Consider the following 18,034-nt stretch of genomic DNA (forward strand, 5'->3'; position numbering starts at 1 on the left):
TAGCAGAGCAAAATATAAATAAGCCATTACTTGAGGAAATCCTCGTGTTTCTAAATATAGTAACTTTGATGTGTGCTAAACAAGGCACTTGGACCTTATGCCCATTATTTCTATAAATAATATTTTGAGCATTCTTGACTAAAAAAATTATTTTGGTAAATGTAAGATAACGTAAACATTTCTAATATGAAGCATTTTGTTGCTATTTATAAGTTTCTAAACCTCATTTCAGTGTGACCTTCATTCAGTGTGACTTTAAATGCAGACTACAATATGAGACCATGTTTGATATCTGGAAATGTTTATAAATAGGACTTGCATGTGCTGCTTTATAAAAAAAATTCCTGAGTGCAATGACATTGTCAGAAATAGATCGTTTGTTTCTAACCTCTAATTCCTCAGACGGTCAGCATTTTAAACAGCTTTTTGTTCTGTGCTTATACAATGATTTCCTATTATAACTGAAAAGCGCTATATCAAATGCAAGGATTACCATTATATTGTTATAAGTGTGGAACAAATAGTCTCCAATGTTATCCAATTATTTATGTTGAAACCAATAATACTAATTGCTTGTGATGCAGACATGAGTTCTAACAACACTATATATTTCCCTCTCCCCCAGTATCTTGCCTACAAGCTAATAAATCTGCTCTTCCGATGGCTGGTAATACTGCAGTGTAGAACAAAATTAAGCCGTATAGTCCGAATGGCTCCTAATTTTGATCCCTGGTCTTTGCTGAGGTAGTTAGTTTCACACAGAGCATTACTGATTGGCATTAATACCTTAGTTAGCAAGGGGAAATCATTCCTGCTTCTGAGCACTATCTACTGTCCATTGCTGGAAAGCTGCATGAGTGTATGCTGGGTAGGAGGATCAGGTTTGGTTGTGAAGAATGGCCACTTGGCTAAGATACAGAGACACATGGAACTGAAACCCAGCACAAGTCAGTCGCTTCAATGGAGGATGAAGCAAAACAAACTTAAAAAGGAAAAAAGTCCAACAATTTTTGTGGGAAAGTAAGTAGCCATCAAGACTATAGTTTCCTCTTTTCACTAAATTACACAAATAAATATGAAGTTTCCTGAATTTTGGTAGACAAATTATTTTTGAAAATGATTGATTATTTGCCAAATGGTCATGCCATTGCAGAGGGAATTTATAACTTCGATCTAACATCTCAAGGAAGGAGATGTGCTTTAATATGCTTATTAGGATTATCTAAGATATTCAATAAAACAAGGTCCATATAAGTAAGATTTTGAGCAATTTAGATTTAACTTGAATCTTTTCAAAACTTTTTTGTGATTTTTCTTTCAAGTTAGATCTGAAGTGACTTAAAATTTGTTTTGTGTCTCAAAGGCTAATAAGTGAATGACTACAAAATCCATTTTTATAATTTACATGAACCTAAATGTGGATTTACCAATTGAGCCAATGAGGAAGTATCCTGTCAGCTTGTTTGACAGATATCAAGGCCTGGATGAGCACAAATTTCCTGGAGCTGAATGTCGGCAACACGGTTTCCCCAGCTCCACCATACACAAAATTCAGTAAATCCAAAGCTCCGTCTTGCGGATACACATCTACACAAAACTCTGTATCCCCATCACACTAGTCTTTGCCAGGCTCCACCGGCTCCCAATTACTGAACGGATCGATGTCAAGATCCTCTCATTCGTTTTCAAATCCTGAAATCAAATTGTTTTCATGCCCTCACACCTCCCTACATATCCAATCTGTTACCCGGCCTCCTGTTTGTCCCTCCTCCCCTCTGCTCCAACATAGATGGCTGTGCCTTCAGTCACTATACTCCAATACTCTGGAACTCTCCCTCAACTCCTCACCTTGCCCCCTCCCCACTTTCAAATCCCGCCTAAAATCCTTTTTGATCGTGCTTACAGTTACCTCTCCCCCTGGCTCGGCGTCAAGTGCTCCAGGACACTCCCCTACATGAAGGCCGCTATATAAATCCAAGTTGTTGTTGCTGTAAAGGGGCAGATATATTATGTGTGTTGCAATTGCTGCAACGTGAACAAGATTCATCTTTGGGTTGGTGTCATGTTGGTGCTGATTTGAACAAGTGATATTATAACCTAAAGGCACATTCTCGATCAATTTTTGTGATCAACTCCTCCCCTTTCCCCAATGCATTAATGCTACTGCTATTTCCTCCATTCCAGCTATAACATCCTTCTCCCCATGTTGTCAAGGTGTTTCAATGAGATTTAATGAGGTCCAAGGTTGTTGCATAGATTTACATAATGATTTAAATGTTGGTTTAAATTTTTCAAACCTGTCAACTTGCCTTGCTGAGAGTTTGCAATATAACAGAAGTAGTTTCATTCAGTCCACCCTTGAAAATCCAAAATACGGAGAGCGCCTAGGGCTCCTCATAACTACAAATTGAGACAGAATTGTTGGTGATATGCAATATCGAGCAGGGAATTTGGTGAATCATTAGATGGTTGGAGACTAAAACTAGATGTTGAATTGCAGCCCAAATCCAAGTCTTAAACTTAAGTAAATATAATTATCCTCTTGTATTAATTGTGGTATTGTGGGAAGATATGAAGTACTTGAAACTACTTGAAAAGGAAAGATTTGCAGGGCTATGGGGTAAGAATAGGGGAGTGGGACCAGTTGAATAGTTCTTTCAAAGATCCAGCTCAGGCATGATGGGCCGAATGGCCTCCTTCTATTCTGTAATATTCTATGATATACAATCTATTCAGAATGTATGCAATCCAAAAAAGTATTTAAACTACGCAAACATTGTTAGAATACAATGACTATCTTCTACAGATTTTATTGTGGTCTGGTACTTGTTTAGAATTCTTTTAACCATTTTTGAGGAGTGTTCACCAGTGCTTTAAAATTTACCTTTTCAAAACCTGAAATAATGTGATTTTCATTATTGTTATATAAAAAGTAACTTGCTGTTAGGTAAAGAAAAACAAATCTGATTTAAAATCGCAAAGAAGTAGCAATAATAGCACTCAGGGAAACAATGTGTGTCAAAGATTTAGAAAAATAAATATATTAAAGCAACCAACCAACTTGCCAGATAATACACTTGGAAACGTATTGTATTTGCTTCTCTATAATGAGCTGTAGTGAAGTCTTTGCTATGTCTCCAGTTATCATTTGGTGTATCTGCAAGACATTGATTGAATTGCTTACTATAAATAAGCTAGGAAAGGATCTGCAGTCCATAGAGGTGAACAGAATAAGAGGATTCAGTCATATGACTGTAGTTTAAGAAGTTTGGATGCCTGCCCATAAACTGCAGATATAAATATCACTGGGGAACTTGTATCCAGGCTACGGATAGCAAAATGTATGATACCCATCTGGAAGGAGTAAGAAGCCCTAAAGCAGAAAAGTACTGATAGCAAGAAATCTCGATTTGGATTATGAAAGCAATGACACTGATAGTAGCCTGGGGTTGGTGAGTGCAGTCAGCTTTATCAAATTCCTCAAGTTCCTATGAATGACTGTTCTGCTTTGAGTCATCCATTAAGTGCTGAAGTGTCTCTTAGCAGTATTAAATGGAATGTGGAATTGCACACAAGCACTCAAGATACCTACATTAACAATGACTTCATCACGGCTTCTTCAGCCAGAGTTTGATATTTAACTGATGACCTTGAAGTATTATAATGTTACATCTATAAATGTTAGTGGTATATACTGGGGCCTCACTGTAATGCCTAGATGTTACAACCATTTCATTACAAGTACATATTTAGTGCTGTACCCAAATCGCCAAGAAAATACTGACACCAAGTGTTCTTTTTTAATGGACTGTGTTTTAATTACCAGATCATCTATTAGCTACATTACTCACTTTTCGTCAACTTTTTATACTTCTAATTATGTTGGTTTACATATAAAATATAATTTCTATGAATTAGAGTAAAAACAACTCTCCTTATTTCTAGGAGATATTTTTAATTTTGTGATTCATCTTAAATCAACAATCATAGTGTGTCACTGTACGAAACCTGAGCAGGGCTGAGAAATGCCACTGAAGTAAATCAGAACTGAAAAAATAATTGAATCAGTTAAAGGAGAAAAAGATGCTGTGATTGCACACCCTGGCTTAATCCTGAGTCGCTTATAGTATAGTATGTGTGTTCTGTGGATCTGCGATATCACAGAAGCACATTAATATAGCCAGCTTCTGGTACTGAATGACTGCTAAAAATGGCCCTTTCCGCTTCGCTACTGATGTCACCCCCTTTAACATTGCATGCACGAAGCACAAGAAGTATATACATCTAGATAAGATAAACCCACACTATTATTTCAAGACCAGAGGGCAGAGGTGGAAAGTAGGAAAAAGTGAATATCAGGAATGTCTTTCTGCAAGAGTGATAAATATTTGGAATAATCTGCTAAAAAAAGATAAGAGGACAAATATTGGTATTATTGAAAATACAATTTAATCCCTTGATGGAGGATTTTAACATCCCAAAGGGATGATCTTTGCTGATTGAATTCCCTCTTCTCACACCAGACCTGTGATGTGGTTGGCATCCCGCCAGTTAGGATTGAGTCCTCGTGATGTATGAGTGTTTCAGAGTGTTTAATTGATATTTCTACACAGCAAATCCACAAGGTTAATTGTGCTCAATTGTTTCTGCGTTGGCAAGGTCATGTTTTATATAAGTTTTAAAAACAAACTTCAGAAGTGATAGCAGCATTGTGTGATAGCTGACCACATGGTGCAGTTTCTGATATGGTGCAGCTCACGACAGTTGAAAGGAGTTCCACGAGAAAAGGTGTCACATTAGTGGTATCATATTACTCCAGATGCCCTAATCGTATAAATAACGGTTCAAACTACTGTCAGCAAATGAAGTCTGTCAAACTGTCTGGTATATCTCTCTCACATACGTATACAAATATGCTTATATACACAACACACAGTTCTATCGGCTCAAGATAGTCTGCAATAGGACAGAGCAATGAACTGGTTTTGAGTAAATTGAAGGTAGTAATTTCACTTGGGGTTCAGCTGACATTTATACACCTCGCAAGCCTCACTCTCACTATTTATGTCAGCTGAATCTTTTGATTCAACGACTGCCTCATAACTCACTTTTTCCTCAATTAAACTTGGCTCATCTACAGTTTTAACCCATCTGCATAATTAGAAACATTTTAATTTCTTTTGGATTTGTAAAACCACATTTCCATATAAAATGCTGTTCTTTTAGTGCATTATAATAATATTCTGAGAAAAAATCTTTATTTTTAAACGTGGACATATCCAACCTTTCCTCAACATTTTGCATGAATTTCTCACTGAAGTGTAAATCAAATTGTCTTTCTTTTGTCAACAATCTGTAGTGTTTGTTGTACCTGTTTTTGTTTATAGGGTTTCCTCTGACTCACATTCAAGATATGGCAAATGAAACGCACTGTAAGTTGCAGTCATGGTACTTTTTCATGACTCGTGGTGTCTTCTTGCATTTTGGAACTTTTAAAAAAAACACAAATCATATTAAAGAGACAGTATCCTTTTTTTAGTAAGTAGGTGGGGGAATGATTGCAAACATTTTTGTGTCTGAAACTTCTGAGTTGCAGAGGGAGGTTTGAAGGGCCGAATAGCCTTTTCTTGTTCCAGGTTTTTTCATGTTAGTAAGTGTGTTTCTTGATTTTTGTGCAAATTCAAAATGGAACATTTCTCCCTATACTCAGTAACAGCAGCAACATTCCCAAGTCAGATGTGGTGTTGCATTCCCGAGAATTGCTGAGGCAATTTACCTTATCCAGAATCTCTGAAAACTGCAGAACTTCTATTATACAAACACATTTCCTACACTATTATAGTCACATAGATCTCTCTCTCTATATATATATATATATATAAGTTAGATTTAACAGTCAGTGTTGCATTATTGACAGTTGTGCTTGTGTGGACTCCTACTCATTGTAAAACAGATTGAAATTATTCAAATTCAGTTGAGACTCTGAGAAAGCATCATGGAGCGGGGATGTTCAACACATTTGTCCAGAATAAGTTTGAATCCTAGTCCCAGAGGTGAGCCAAATGGCTTTCTTCTGTGCTGTGAATTTGCGTGGTTCTAAATTTCCATGAGGTGAAAATTATTAACATGTTTGGCTACACTGTACTGTATCTCACCTGTAGTTGTTGTTGATTAATAAAATATGAAAAAGTGAAGGTTGCAATTTTTAAAAAAAGTGCGGGAAACTACTTAGGTTTTAGTTTAGAAATGCTTCTTCAATGTCATCAAAAGTGATACTGACCCTTTAAAGACTAAGGGTATAATTTTCCTCCATTGACCATAAATGGGGCAAGATTCTGCCCTAACAGTTTTCTGTTGAAGTTTTGTTTTGAACATATTTACTTTATCCAGTTAATCGATTATCTTTGAGTCATTTAAGAATATGCATGAATGGTGTTTGCTGCTGTTTTTTCCCCCACAAAATCAAATAACTAAACCATTACTTCCAAGAATGTACACTAAGGCAACAATGTCATCCCTAAAAAAATTTTTTTAAAAGTGACATGTAAACGAATTGTCTTCAAAATAAAAAGTTCAAAACCAATAATATCAAAACATTTGTTTTTATTAATACTTAGAGAATGAGATCCAAATAAATACTGTCTCTGGGAAACTAACATATATCAGCACTGTGGATATACCATATGATTTACGAGGTAATGTAGCAATGTTACTGGTACTGTCAGCAGGAAGTGCATTACTGGACATCTACGGCTTTGTATTATTTTCTGCTGAAGTGTAGTATGTCACCATTTTGCATGGAAGAAAATGTTGTGCATAGCTGAAAGAACAAATGTAAATGATCATAAACAAGGTCTTATCAATTATGAATAAGATATAATCAATTGAAGTAATTTTTCAAATCTTTTCATTTTTCAGGTCCGATGTGGTGGTCCTGTGCTTCTCTATTGCTAATCCAAATTCCCTTAACCATGTTAAAACAATGTGGTTAACTGAAATCAAGCACTTTTGCCCACGAACACCTGTTGTTTTAGTCGGCTGTCAGCTGGACTTGCGTTATGCTGATCTTGAGGCTGTAAATCGTGCTCGACGCCCCTTAGCAAGGTACTATGTGATATCCTTGCAGTCAATAACTTAATAATATAAATGTGTAACAAACTAGGCATGAAATCCTAATGAAAAGATATTTCTAGGTCTATCTTGAAATTTGGATACTATGCTAATGCAAATTGTTACCAAGTAATAGTTTTACTTCTTACATAGTCAGTAAAGTTTACTCAAATCTGTTGCATAAGTTTGACTCCAATTTTATTACATACGTATCCTGGAATCTTCCATGTTGCTTAGAAAACAGTAATAGTAATAGCAAACGTTTAGCTGTTTTTTTGGAGGAGAATCCACCTTCCAATCACTGTTTTATTGCCCAATATAATTACCAAAAAACAGTTTCTCCACTGGAAGTAAACGTAGTCTGATCAGAAAACACCTGTGATAAACGGGTTTCACTGTTACCCACCATGAGTAAATCAACTGATACGTGTTTTTTTGGAAAAAAAGCTTGTTTTCCACTCTGGAAGTTGGCAAAGAGTGGAAAACGGGTATGTTGTTGCAAAGAAAATGAAAGGTATGTAAAGTTAGTGCAGAACCAAAAGAGTGCAGGAAGAGCATCACTGACTATGGTGAATTACCAGCAAAAAGATCGCTTTAAAAGATCCCAAGATGGCCTAAGAGAAAATCATTAAATTTAGAAGAACTGAGAGGTAGCCAACTCTTATACCCCGTGGATCATGGCCAGCTTCTGATTCAGAAAATTCTGGTAAGTTTCTTTTTCATTATTTTTCTTTAATTGACACAGCTTCTAATACTTCAAATGTTTCATATTCAATACATAACTTTATAACTACTAATCCTATAATATCTTTGTAAAGGTCGTGATCATTAACCAGTTCTTTTTAATAAGTGCAAGTTTTTTTATTTAAAAAAAATCTTTGTGGGAGAGGGTTTGTTTCATATTTTTCATAATGAAGTAAAAAAAAAGTCTTGTTTTTCACCTGTCTACAGCTGACGTATTCATGACATCCTTGAGTGGAACAACCACAGGTTATTACAGTATTTTGGAGGAGAAGGTCTCTTCGTAGCATAATGAAATTAGCAAAAACCTTGGGAAACGGAACAAATATTTGCAAGAAAAGAATTCTAGAGAGTATAATTGGAAGGTAGGCGCTATTCCCTCGAATGGAAATATCCTCCAAGGCCATGACAGGTAAGAGGCACTCATTTGCCAAGGTCTTTGAGTTACATGATGTACTTCATTGAGGATTTCTACCAAAGCTTTTCAATGATGCTTGTAATCTCTACAACCTCATGAAACATCAGAAGTGCAAAAGAGAATGTATTTGGAAAGGTTATTTAGATCAAAAGTTTATTGTTCTAAATTTCTACCTATTTATTTTAAATCAAGATCACGCACAACTGCAGATTGCATTATGATAGTACATTATGAAAGTGCATTTTAATGCTCTTGTTTTTAATTGATATATTTGCTTTGGTTAAAAGTGATGCAGTGAATGGAAATTCATGTATCTTTTAATCCATATCAAAGCAGATATATTTGTTTTCCATACTATTATTTTTATTTTGCCAATAAAAGTCTTGTAATGTGCACTTCCTTGTCTTGTCTCTTTTTCCTAACCATATTGGTTTTTCAGTCACATTTCCAGTATAACTTGCACATGTGGCTCAATTTGTCAGAATAAGTAGAAGGGTTTTGTGGTGAAGCTTCTAGAAATACGTCTTATGTGGCTCTCCTGTTTCCTATTGGTCCAATATCATTTACGTATTGCTGTAGTGTGTGGTGTGAATTGGACCATTTGACTTTGTCATAAATATAAATATTGATTAGTATATTGTGCTGTGATATTCTTTCCACTCAGGGGAGTAATAATAATAAAACGGTTGAGTTTGAATGTTGAGCAGTAACCAATCTATAGCAATTACTGGATTACTATGATTGATAATTAATTACATTTTGAGTCTGACATTATATAATAATAATAATAATAATAATCCTTGCATTTGATATAGCGCTTTTCACGTCGGGAGGTCGTCCCAAAGCGCTTCACAGAATATACTGAAAAAAATCTGCTGGACTTTACAGACAAAAACAGTTACATTTTATTTAACACTATCCAGGTGGAAATGTTGTGAAGGCAGAGCAAATAAACCAATAAAGTCCAAAATATCCTGGATGCACCTTGTAATATGCGCATTTTGACATGCTTTCACACGGGTGGCCCATATAAACGCCTAGGTTTTTACACAAAATCTAAATTTTCAGCTTTATAGAAATAAGCATATTATATGTGCAAATTGGCTGCCACATTTTCCCCAAAATGCATAGTAACTCCATGCTACAGTAAATCCTGTGAGGCACTTTGAGATGTCCTTGTTACTTGATAAGGCACTATACCAAATGCAAGTATTATTATTATGTGTTTTAGCAAATAAGCATTTGGATCAAAATGGTACAAGTGCAAAGTCGAGCAAAAAAAATTCAACATTCAAAATGTAATTCATTATCAATCATAGTAATCCAGTGATTGCTATACGCTGGTGAATAAACAGTTCCAAAGGGAAACTAAACAAGTTCTTATCAACTAAAAGGATTTAGAGACTGATATAGAAATGGAATCTTGAGGGAAACTGTAGAGTAAACTTGATAAACTGATGGTCTGCTTTTGATTCTATTGCAACAACAACAACAAGATGCCATTTATAGAGCGCCTTTCACGTCGGGAGGACGTCCCAAGTCGCTGTATTACTTTAGTATGTAGAAGTTTTTCATAAAGTGGTATATTGTTATATACTGCCAGACCATTTTAATACTAACGGTGAAAGAAAGTTTAGGCAAATTCAGGAAAAGGTGAAAAAGAGTATTGAAAATTACACATCTGGGGAAAAAAACTTCAGTTTCTTTTTAACTAATGATTTAGTTGTTAAACCTAGACATACGATGTTCTTAAATCTCCAAAGCATTGATCGACCACTAGAAATATCCAGGGAGTCCTATCATTAAATTATAATTCCCAGAAGTTGTTTGTCTTTGTCACTCCTTTTTATATGTGGGAGAGATGTGAGCGAACACATTCTCATGATCTAATTAAGAATGTCTTTGGTGACTCGTGTTTTGCTTGGCAGAAAATCTCAGGGGGCGAGTAATCACCATGCTATAAATCCTTTTATACTACAATTACTCATTTAGTTCCTATTCAGCTTTTTGCATTTTTTTTTAATATATGGGTACTTTATATAATTTGCCTCTGAAAATATCTGTCCATTAATAGACTTTTTGAAAAAAGAAATGCTGCCATATGCAGTTCATTCAAATTAATTAGAGCCAATGATATGTTTCTAAAGGTCATTTGGCCCATCAAATCCACTCCCACAACCATGGAAAAGCTACTTATAATAGATTTCATCCCATCCAGACTATCTACTTGGGGAAAGAATTGTATAAGTACTCTGCGAAATCTTAAGGCAAATCCTAAATTCAAAAATTGCTAATTATTGATCTATCCCCACATTTCTACCATTCAATCCTGGCCTGTTTTCCTCTATAATAATTGAATACCAACAACACAAATTCACTGTGTTTGTTTGGACACTTTGATCTGCAGCTATCTTTATATCCTGCAGTGATACGTATCCAGTTTATTTTTGAAGGAATTAATCTTCGGGATTTTTAAAAAAAAGTGAAGTTAAGTATGGGTAAGAGACACTTCCTAAGTATTTACTATAGGTCTCTAAGTTTGCCTGCAATGCTGGATGATATCACTCTGAGGTGGCATAGGCACTCTATTCTGTGCCCCTCGTAAATACAAAATGAGTTCTCAGTTGCAAAACATTTTTTAACTCATCTTAATTTAACTCAGATCACCTTTAAGGGTAGTAATACTGTCCTTTATAGGAAAAGGAAGAATGGGGAGCAGATATTTAAGTGGACCTGAACTGTTTTTTATTGTTTTTTTTACAAAGTGATGCATTTGGCAATGGAGTAATGAATCGCGTTAACCCTTTGTGGTGGACTCAGTAATTAATTTTTTGAGCCAGATGGGTTGACAGTATTTCAAGGCACTTTTGATGACAGACCACCAAGCCTGTCTCACTGGTAGGAGTTGGAGGAGCAGGCTAGTTACTAGGGGCACAATTCTTGCCACTTGGCTCTTATTAACCCTGCAAGCCAAAGCCCTGGCGGGATGGATGGTAGACAAGTAACAAGAAGCAAGTTATGTGGTTTTACCTGGTTGAATTCCAGTAGCACATTAATATGGGACCTGTCGCCCCTGGCTCTTGAGAACTGCACTCTATACTGTGGTATTAGGTAGGCAGGGTGTGTCCCTTTGTCTGCATTCCATTTCAAACATGGACATTTCCATGGATGTGTGCCAATCATTGTGGAACTGTCCGGTTTGAATACTCTTAAGCAACGTGCTGGATTTCTATATGTGTCAGAAACCCGGCAAATCAAAAAAAACTGTAGCAAATTATGAATGGTCTTCCACAGAGCATTGAAATGTTTAGATTAAACAGAAATGTACATTATTGTTGGCAAGTTTTTGTCACTTCTATACTAAAAATATTAGTCTTTTTTTGTTTATATCCTAGACCAATAAAACCCAATGACATTTTGCCCCCTGAAAAGGGTCGAGAGGTTGCCAAAGAACTTGGAATCCCATATTATGAAACAAGTGTGTTTGATCAGTTTGGCATCAAGGATGTATTTGATAATGCTGTCAGAGCTGCACTGATCACTAGACGGCATCTTCAGTTCTGGAAATCTCACTTAAAGAAGGTCCAGAGGCCTTTACTCCAGGCACCATTTCTACCACCAAAGCCACCACCTCCAGTAATAAAAATTCCTCATTGTTCAGTAAGTGCTTATGGGCCCAGTCATTTGCTTGACAATCCACTATGTGCTGACGTTATGTTTCTACTTCAGAACCAGATTGAAATTTATGCTCACAAGGCATACTTGGCTACCTCATCCTCAAAATTCTATGACCTGTTTTTGTTGGACCTAACCTCTGGTTCTCAAGCTCATGATGGAAAAACTGAGAAACCAGGTAGAGAACATTTGATGAGAACCATGAGCCTTGACACAGATGATGACTGCTCTGAGATCAGTTCAAGTCCAATGCAATGCACTCTAAGAACATCCAAGAGTGATGGCACTTTGAAAATGATCAAGTATGAGGAGGAATCTTCAGCACTAAAGGTGCCATCTGCAGGAAAGGTATTATCTTTCTGGAGCAAGGCTTTTATTCATATTCATGAAGAAGTCTTGAAAAACCCTATAACACAGAGGACAGGTCTAATAACAGTGGTCAGGATGGATTATTCAATCCAGCCAAGGCCTTTTGAAGCTGTATTGCGATTTCTCTACACAGGAGAGCTAGATGAAAATGAGAAAGATCTGATGAGAATTGCACAAATTGCTGAACTTTTGGAAGTTTTTGACTTGCGTATGATGGTTGAAAATATTCAAAACAAGGAAGCCTTCATGAATCAGGAGATCACAAAGGCATTTCATGTCAGGAAAGCAAACCGAATAAAGGAATGCTTAGCAAAGGGAACATTTTCTGGTAAGTTCTTATACTCTTGTATTTAATGGGAAATGTTTTTGTAACAAGTATTAACTAGCTACACAATGCAGCCAGACTAGTGTTCCCCCTCCCCCCAAAAGACCTTGTGAGTAAAGGTCTCAGTTTCGGATGTGGACTGCAGTACTAGGCCATATAAACCAGAAAATTGCAGATTTGAGGGTTGATCTGCCATGAGTTAGTTGACCTCTCCCAGGCTGAAAAATGAGGTACTAAATTAGCCTCTGCACCAGAGTCAGGGAGCAAGACCTCCTGCTACTGATTGCTCTATATGCAGATAGCCTCCCTGTCCCATCTCTGCCCCCCCCCCCCCCACCTCCACCGGAAGGTATCTGTGTGTGAATGTGCAGAGAATTGAAATCGGCTATGAAGCCTGCCAAAACTCACTGAAGGTTCTTGCATGAATAATAGCCACTTGCGTGAGGTGGTGGTTGGCATCTGGTGTCTAGAACCATACCACAGAAGGAAAAACGAGTCCAGGAGAAAAGCAAAGGAAAGAAAATTGGATGAGAAAAAAATGGGAAACAATAAGTCAATCATACTGACAGCAGAGACCATATGGTATTAACCTGATTTTGAGGATAATCATATTTATTTTAAATCATGTTAGAATAATATTTTATGGCTTTGAAATGTTGCCAATTCAATTTGTGTGTAGGTATCTTAACCCGTTACCCTTCTGAATATATAGGAAATTCAATAAAATGTGACCTGCGTTGGAAGCGTTTAAGATTGCCCTGCTGCAGCATCATGTCACATCTTACCAGTAATTGAATGTGCATAATGTATGCACCATTTAGTTCAGGGATGTTTTATATTTATATGATTAAGTAATTTTGAGTGATTTCAAAATGTTTTATTTTTCATCTTTTTCTCAAAATAGTTATCCCATCAGAAATGCTTCTCATGACTTTCTGTTGTCACTCATGGGCAGTAGATTCCTTCATAAGAGACAAGAATGTGAAATTCCCAGTTGATGCTGTAATGCTTAACTACATTTTCCACAGTAAATACTGTATTGACTTTAGTTGGATAGAGTCCAGTGAAACAATAGTAAAACCTCAATAAGCCAGATAAAACCATGATGGTATCAGAATTATTTTTGTAAAATAAACCAAGTTAATAGAACATTTCTATTTATGTGAAATGTCCTGCTCACATACTGAGGATATTATCAGTTGCCATTCATTAGCATAGTAATGATATATTCTTTCCATGTTGGGAAATTTACTAACTTTAGGTGGAATGAGCTAAAAATATAAATTGCCAAAGACAAACTTACCTTTCCAAGTGCATATATCCCAAGTTTAATAAACGTACCCATAGCAGATAGAATGTAGATCTATTATCCGGGTGCCATGTTGTCTGAAGTCTAGCTATGGGTATATGAAGTATTTATAACAGGTACAAAATGTATCTCTAAATCTGTTAGTTTACAGTATAAGAAATTGTATTTGAAATGTAAATTTCATGTATTTGAAAATGTAAATTGTATTTGATTTCAGTGATGTTTTATATTTAGAGCATTGAGTAGTTGCAAGTGTTTTGAAAAATTGTTTTTAAATTTCCAACGACAGATGTAACCATTAAGTTAGAAGATGGGAGTATTAATGCCCATAAGCCTTTGTTGATTTCTAGCTGTGAGTGGATGGCGGCTATGTTTGGAGGGTCTTTTGTGGAAAGTTCAAACAAGGAGGTTGGTGAAATAAAGTTTATGTTCTTAGAAACAAAAATAGATGTCTGATTTATTATTGCTAGATTCAAAAGATATAAATTAGAATTGGAACAGTTCTTTTACACAACATATTATTACGGGCTATTGCTGTGGCCAAAAGCCAGCCTGCCTGTCTCAGCTTTCAGTTTTACTCGAAGTTATTTGATTCAGTTTCTTTAAAATGAAGGTTTAGATAAAACCATATCTTCCTGACATGTGAGGCGCTACATCAAATGCAAGGATTATTTTATTACTAAATAGTGATTGTTTGCCAAAGCTCATCTTTTAATGGCTCATAGATTGTAGGATTGAGGGAGGCAAGGAGTTCGACAGTATTGAGTAGGAAAAGAAAGATTAATGTTTTACCTTGCCTTTACTTACAGGTTTACTTCCCTAATATAAGCAAGGCTTGCATGCAAGCAGCACTCGAGTACCTGTACACCAGCCAGTTATTATTCAACTCAGCTCTCGATCCAATTGAGCTGATTGCCCTGGCAAACAGGTTGTGCCTTCCTCGTTTGGTGGCTCTCACAGGTCAGTTTTAAGAATAAAATGTGACATTAATTAAAATTGAAAAACAAGTATTTTGCCACTTATTGTTTCCCCTTTTTCAAGCAAAATCCTGTCCTACATAAGCCACATTTTAAAAATTCTAATTATTCCAGATTAGAAATGTGTACAGTGGATTTGTAAATCTTATGAAATCACATTGTCAAAGTATACAATTAAATGTGTGATGATGTAATTAATTATAGTCGCTCTTAAATAGTGACTTTACAGGTGATGATGTCAGCTTGGGACTCAATTGTAACACTCACTTCTAAATCAGAAGATTGTGAGTTCAAGTCACATGCCAGGACTTGAGCTCACAATCCAGATTGACTTTCCAGATGAGCAATTTATTGGAAATGCCATCCTTCAAGGTCCTATCTGTCTGTTCATTTAAAGTTTCAAAATTCAAAGTTGTGGTGAAGATGGATCAACTTCTGTTTGTTTTTCCAATAATACATACTTTGTTGCTGACTCTGAAACCATTTTACACCTCTGCACCACATGGATTATTCAGAGGTTTTCATAAGAAATTCAAAATTAGTCTAGCAAAATTGTGTTTCATTGTAACTTAGTTGTGTACATTGTCATTATACAGAACAACATGCTGTGCGTGACTTGCTGAAAGCAATAAAAGAATTTATCGATATTGATGAAGAAGTGTTGGTATACCTGGAACTTGCCCAAGTAAGTAACTGCAATGTATTTCTATTACTCAAATCAGATTTACTTAAATAATTTACAAATGTATACATAACTCACATTACATCAAATCTAAAATCAGCTTTTCGCCTGTATTTTAGTTTCATAATGGACATCAACTGGCAGCTTGGTGTTTGCATCATATCTGTACAAGTTACAACAGTGTTTGCTGCAAGTTCAGGAAAGAGATCAAGTCAAAATCTCCTGGTAAGAAACCAAATATTACTTTGGTGTTTTTAACACTTAATAATAAAAACATGCTTTGAATGATCTACACAATGAACATCCTAGAAATCATACATTTTCACAAATTAAATTTATCTGCCATTTTAATTGTAGAAAATCAAGGGTATTTTGAAAAACACCGTTGGCCACCTGTGTGGTATCTTAAGGAAGAAGACCATTACCAACGAGTGAAAAAGGAGCGTGAAAAAGAGGAGGTTGCACTTCACAAGCATCACTCAAAACGCAGGTGGTGCTTCTGGAGCCCATCTACAATTGCCTAAAATAGAGCTGAACCCAAGTAGATGATCAATAGTAGTTACTAGCCAGAACATTTTGTGCATTGTTCTGTGGGGTAAAATAAAAATCACCTTGTGTTTGTCTTAACTGTTTACTGTAAAAATGGTTGACTATGTTTGGAACAATTTGCAAACCACAATTGGTCTACCACATGTATTTTAACAATCATTGTTGCTTTCAAAGCACAAGTCCAGACAATGCTGGTTCTATGAAAACACTGCTGGGTCCTTGGGGGGGTGTGGGGGCGGGGGGTACCTTTAGATTGTTTTAAAATACTGTTAATATTGATGAACTGTCAGTGGTAGCGTTTCTTTGGTTCTGAAAAGAATTGCTCCTATTGTTTTAACTCAAAACTAAATATTTAACTATTTTTGTACTGGTGTTAGCTATATAACTTTGTTGTAACCAAAGTTGAAAAAGTAGTTTTAGTTTTTAGAAAACTAGAAGGGCTTAGTAACTAAATCTAAACAGAGGTAATTTACTTCTATATGGACCTAAATACATAAAAGCAGCTAGGAGCAGCTTCAACTCTTATGCATCATTCCAGTTATGCTGCTTTATCTTGCTATTATTAATGCAGTTATGCACACCCAAATGTTTGCTTATTGAACAATTTAAGCTACGTTTAACACAAATGTTTTGAAATGTTTAAGACTGATAAAAATGGATTCTTCTGAGCATTGAGAATGCAGTGGTTGTAAAAGATAATTTAGTCTGTGTAATGTTGAGCTAAATACTATTTTTGCCAAAATCTTCTGGATGTCACTTCATTATATAATGTAATATTCATCTATTGTGAAGTCTTCAGCTGCTGAAACCAAGTGGCTGGTTCATTTGGTTGTTTTCTTTAGCCTTTGATCTTTATGGTTACTTTTCTTTTTGCAATAAAATGAAAAATGTCATGACTAGCATTTTGTACATTTATCAGAAATGTAAAAACATAAGATTGTTAATCATTTGGGATATTCATTCTTTGTATCATCAAAGCATCTCCCACATGTTAAACTCATTTCATGTAGTTCCAATCATGCTGTATACAAGGTGGAGCTCTGTTGCAGTTGATTTTGTTCCACAAGACCAGAGAGGTAAGGTTGATTTAAAGAAGTTACAGCTGAGTAAACTTCCCTTGCATTGTCAACATACCCTCTGCTGCGATCAGACTATTTAGTGAATGTGGTTTGCTGGAGGTTGGGCCCTGGCAATTCTTGACAAGAGACTTGCTCCTTCCACAGCTGCTCAAAACAGTCAGTTGCAAAGCTGGAATGAAACCCAACTAATCCACAAGAGGATTCACCTGCAAGCAAACATTGTGGTAGTTTCAGTTCAAGTAGCACCACCTAGTAGTTTGGGATTATATGAAAAATTTGTTTGGCAATATTAAGACAGTAAAACCTCTGGCCTGAAACTGAATGACTGCCTGAGAGAAAAATGAAATAATTTAAGGTAAGAATGAAACAGCTATTTTGGGAAAACAAATAAAATGAATGAGTCAACAGCTCATCACAGATACAGTTTTCACTCGGTAACTTTTTAGTAAAAGATTTGAGTATATTGAATACGCAGATACGTCAATTTAGTGGCTGGCAACATTCAACAGCCAAGCGCATCCAATCAAAATCCACCGAGATCTGGTAAACTTGCAATATGGAAATACGACAAGCACACGCTGGATCCAAAAAGCAGTTTATGCGGCTGTAAATCATTGTGAGATTTGCTTTTCATTACGAACACCCTGAGCAAGTGGAGAATATGCAAAGAAATATGAAAGACCGACTGTTCAACATCTAAATGGAATACATCTCTGGTCTCCCTCCCACCTCTGCCTTCCCTCACCCCTACACCACCCCTCCCACATGCTCAGGCCCCAACATCTGACTGTTCAGCGCTT

The 18,034-nt window shown here is 36.1% G+C and overlaps 1 protein-coding gene across 3 annotated transcripts in view; it reads left to right on the forward strand.

The window, feature by feature from the left end:
- The window catches only part of rhobtb1 (Rho related BTB domain containing 1), a 42,331-nt gene extending 25,232 nt beyond the window's left edge, over window positions 1-17,099 (forward strand). For all 3 annotated transcript variants that reach the window (XM_042336772.1, XM_007897120.2, XM_007897126.2), the window contains exons 4-10: window positions 6,919-7,104; window positions 11,665-12,641; window positions 14,237-14,355; window positions 14,757-14,907; window positions 15,521-15,609; window positions 15,726-15,831; window positions 15,964-17,099. In XM_042336772.1, the coding sequence (XP_042192706.1) occupies window positions 6,919-7,104; window positions 11,665-12,641; window positions 14,237-14,355; window positions 14,757-14,907; window positions 15,521-15,609; window positions 15,726-15,831; window positions 15,964-16,130 (1,795 nt within the window). In that variant the 3' untranslated portion in view covers window positions 16,131-17,099. The remainder of the gene's footprint in view (window positions 1-6,918; window positions 7,105-11,664; window positions 12,642-14,236; window positions 14,356-14,756; window positions 14,908-15,520; window positions 15,610-15,725; window positions 15,832-15,963) is intronic.
- Window positions 17,100-18,034: the final 935 nt, after the last annotated feature.

Source organism: Callorhinchus milii, unplaced genomic scaffold (genome assembly GCF_018977255.1).
Source record: "Callorhinchus milii isolate IMCB2004 unplaced genomic scaffold, IMCB_Cmil_1.0 Scaffold7, whole genome shotgun sequence".
Lineage (NCBI taxonomy): Eukaryota > Metazoa > Chordata > Chondrichthyes > Chimaeriformes > Callorhinchidae > Callorhinchus > Callorhinchus milii.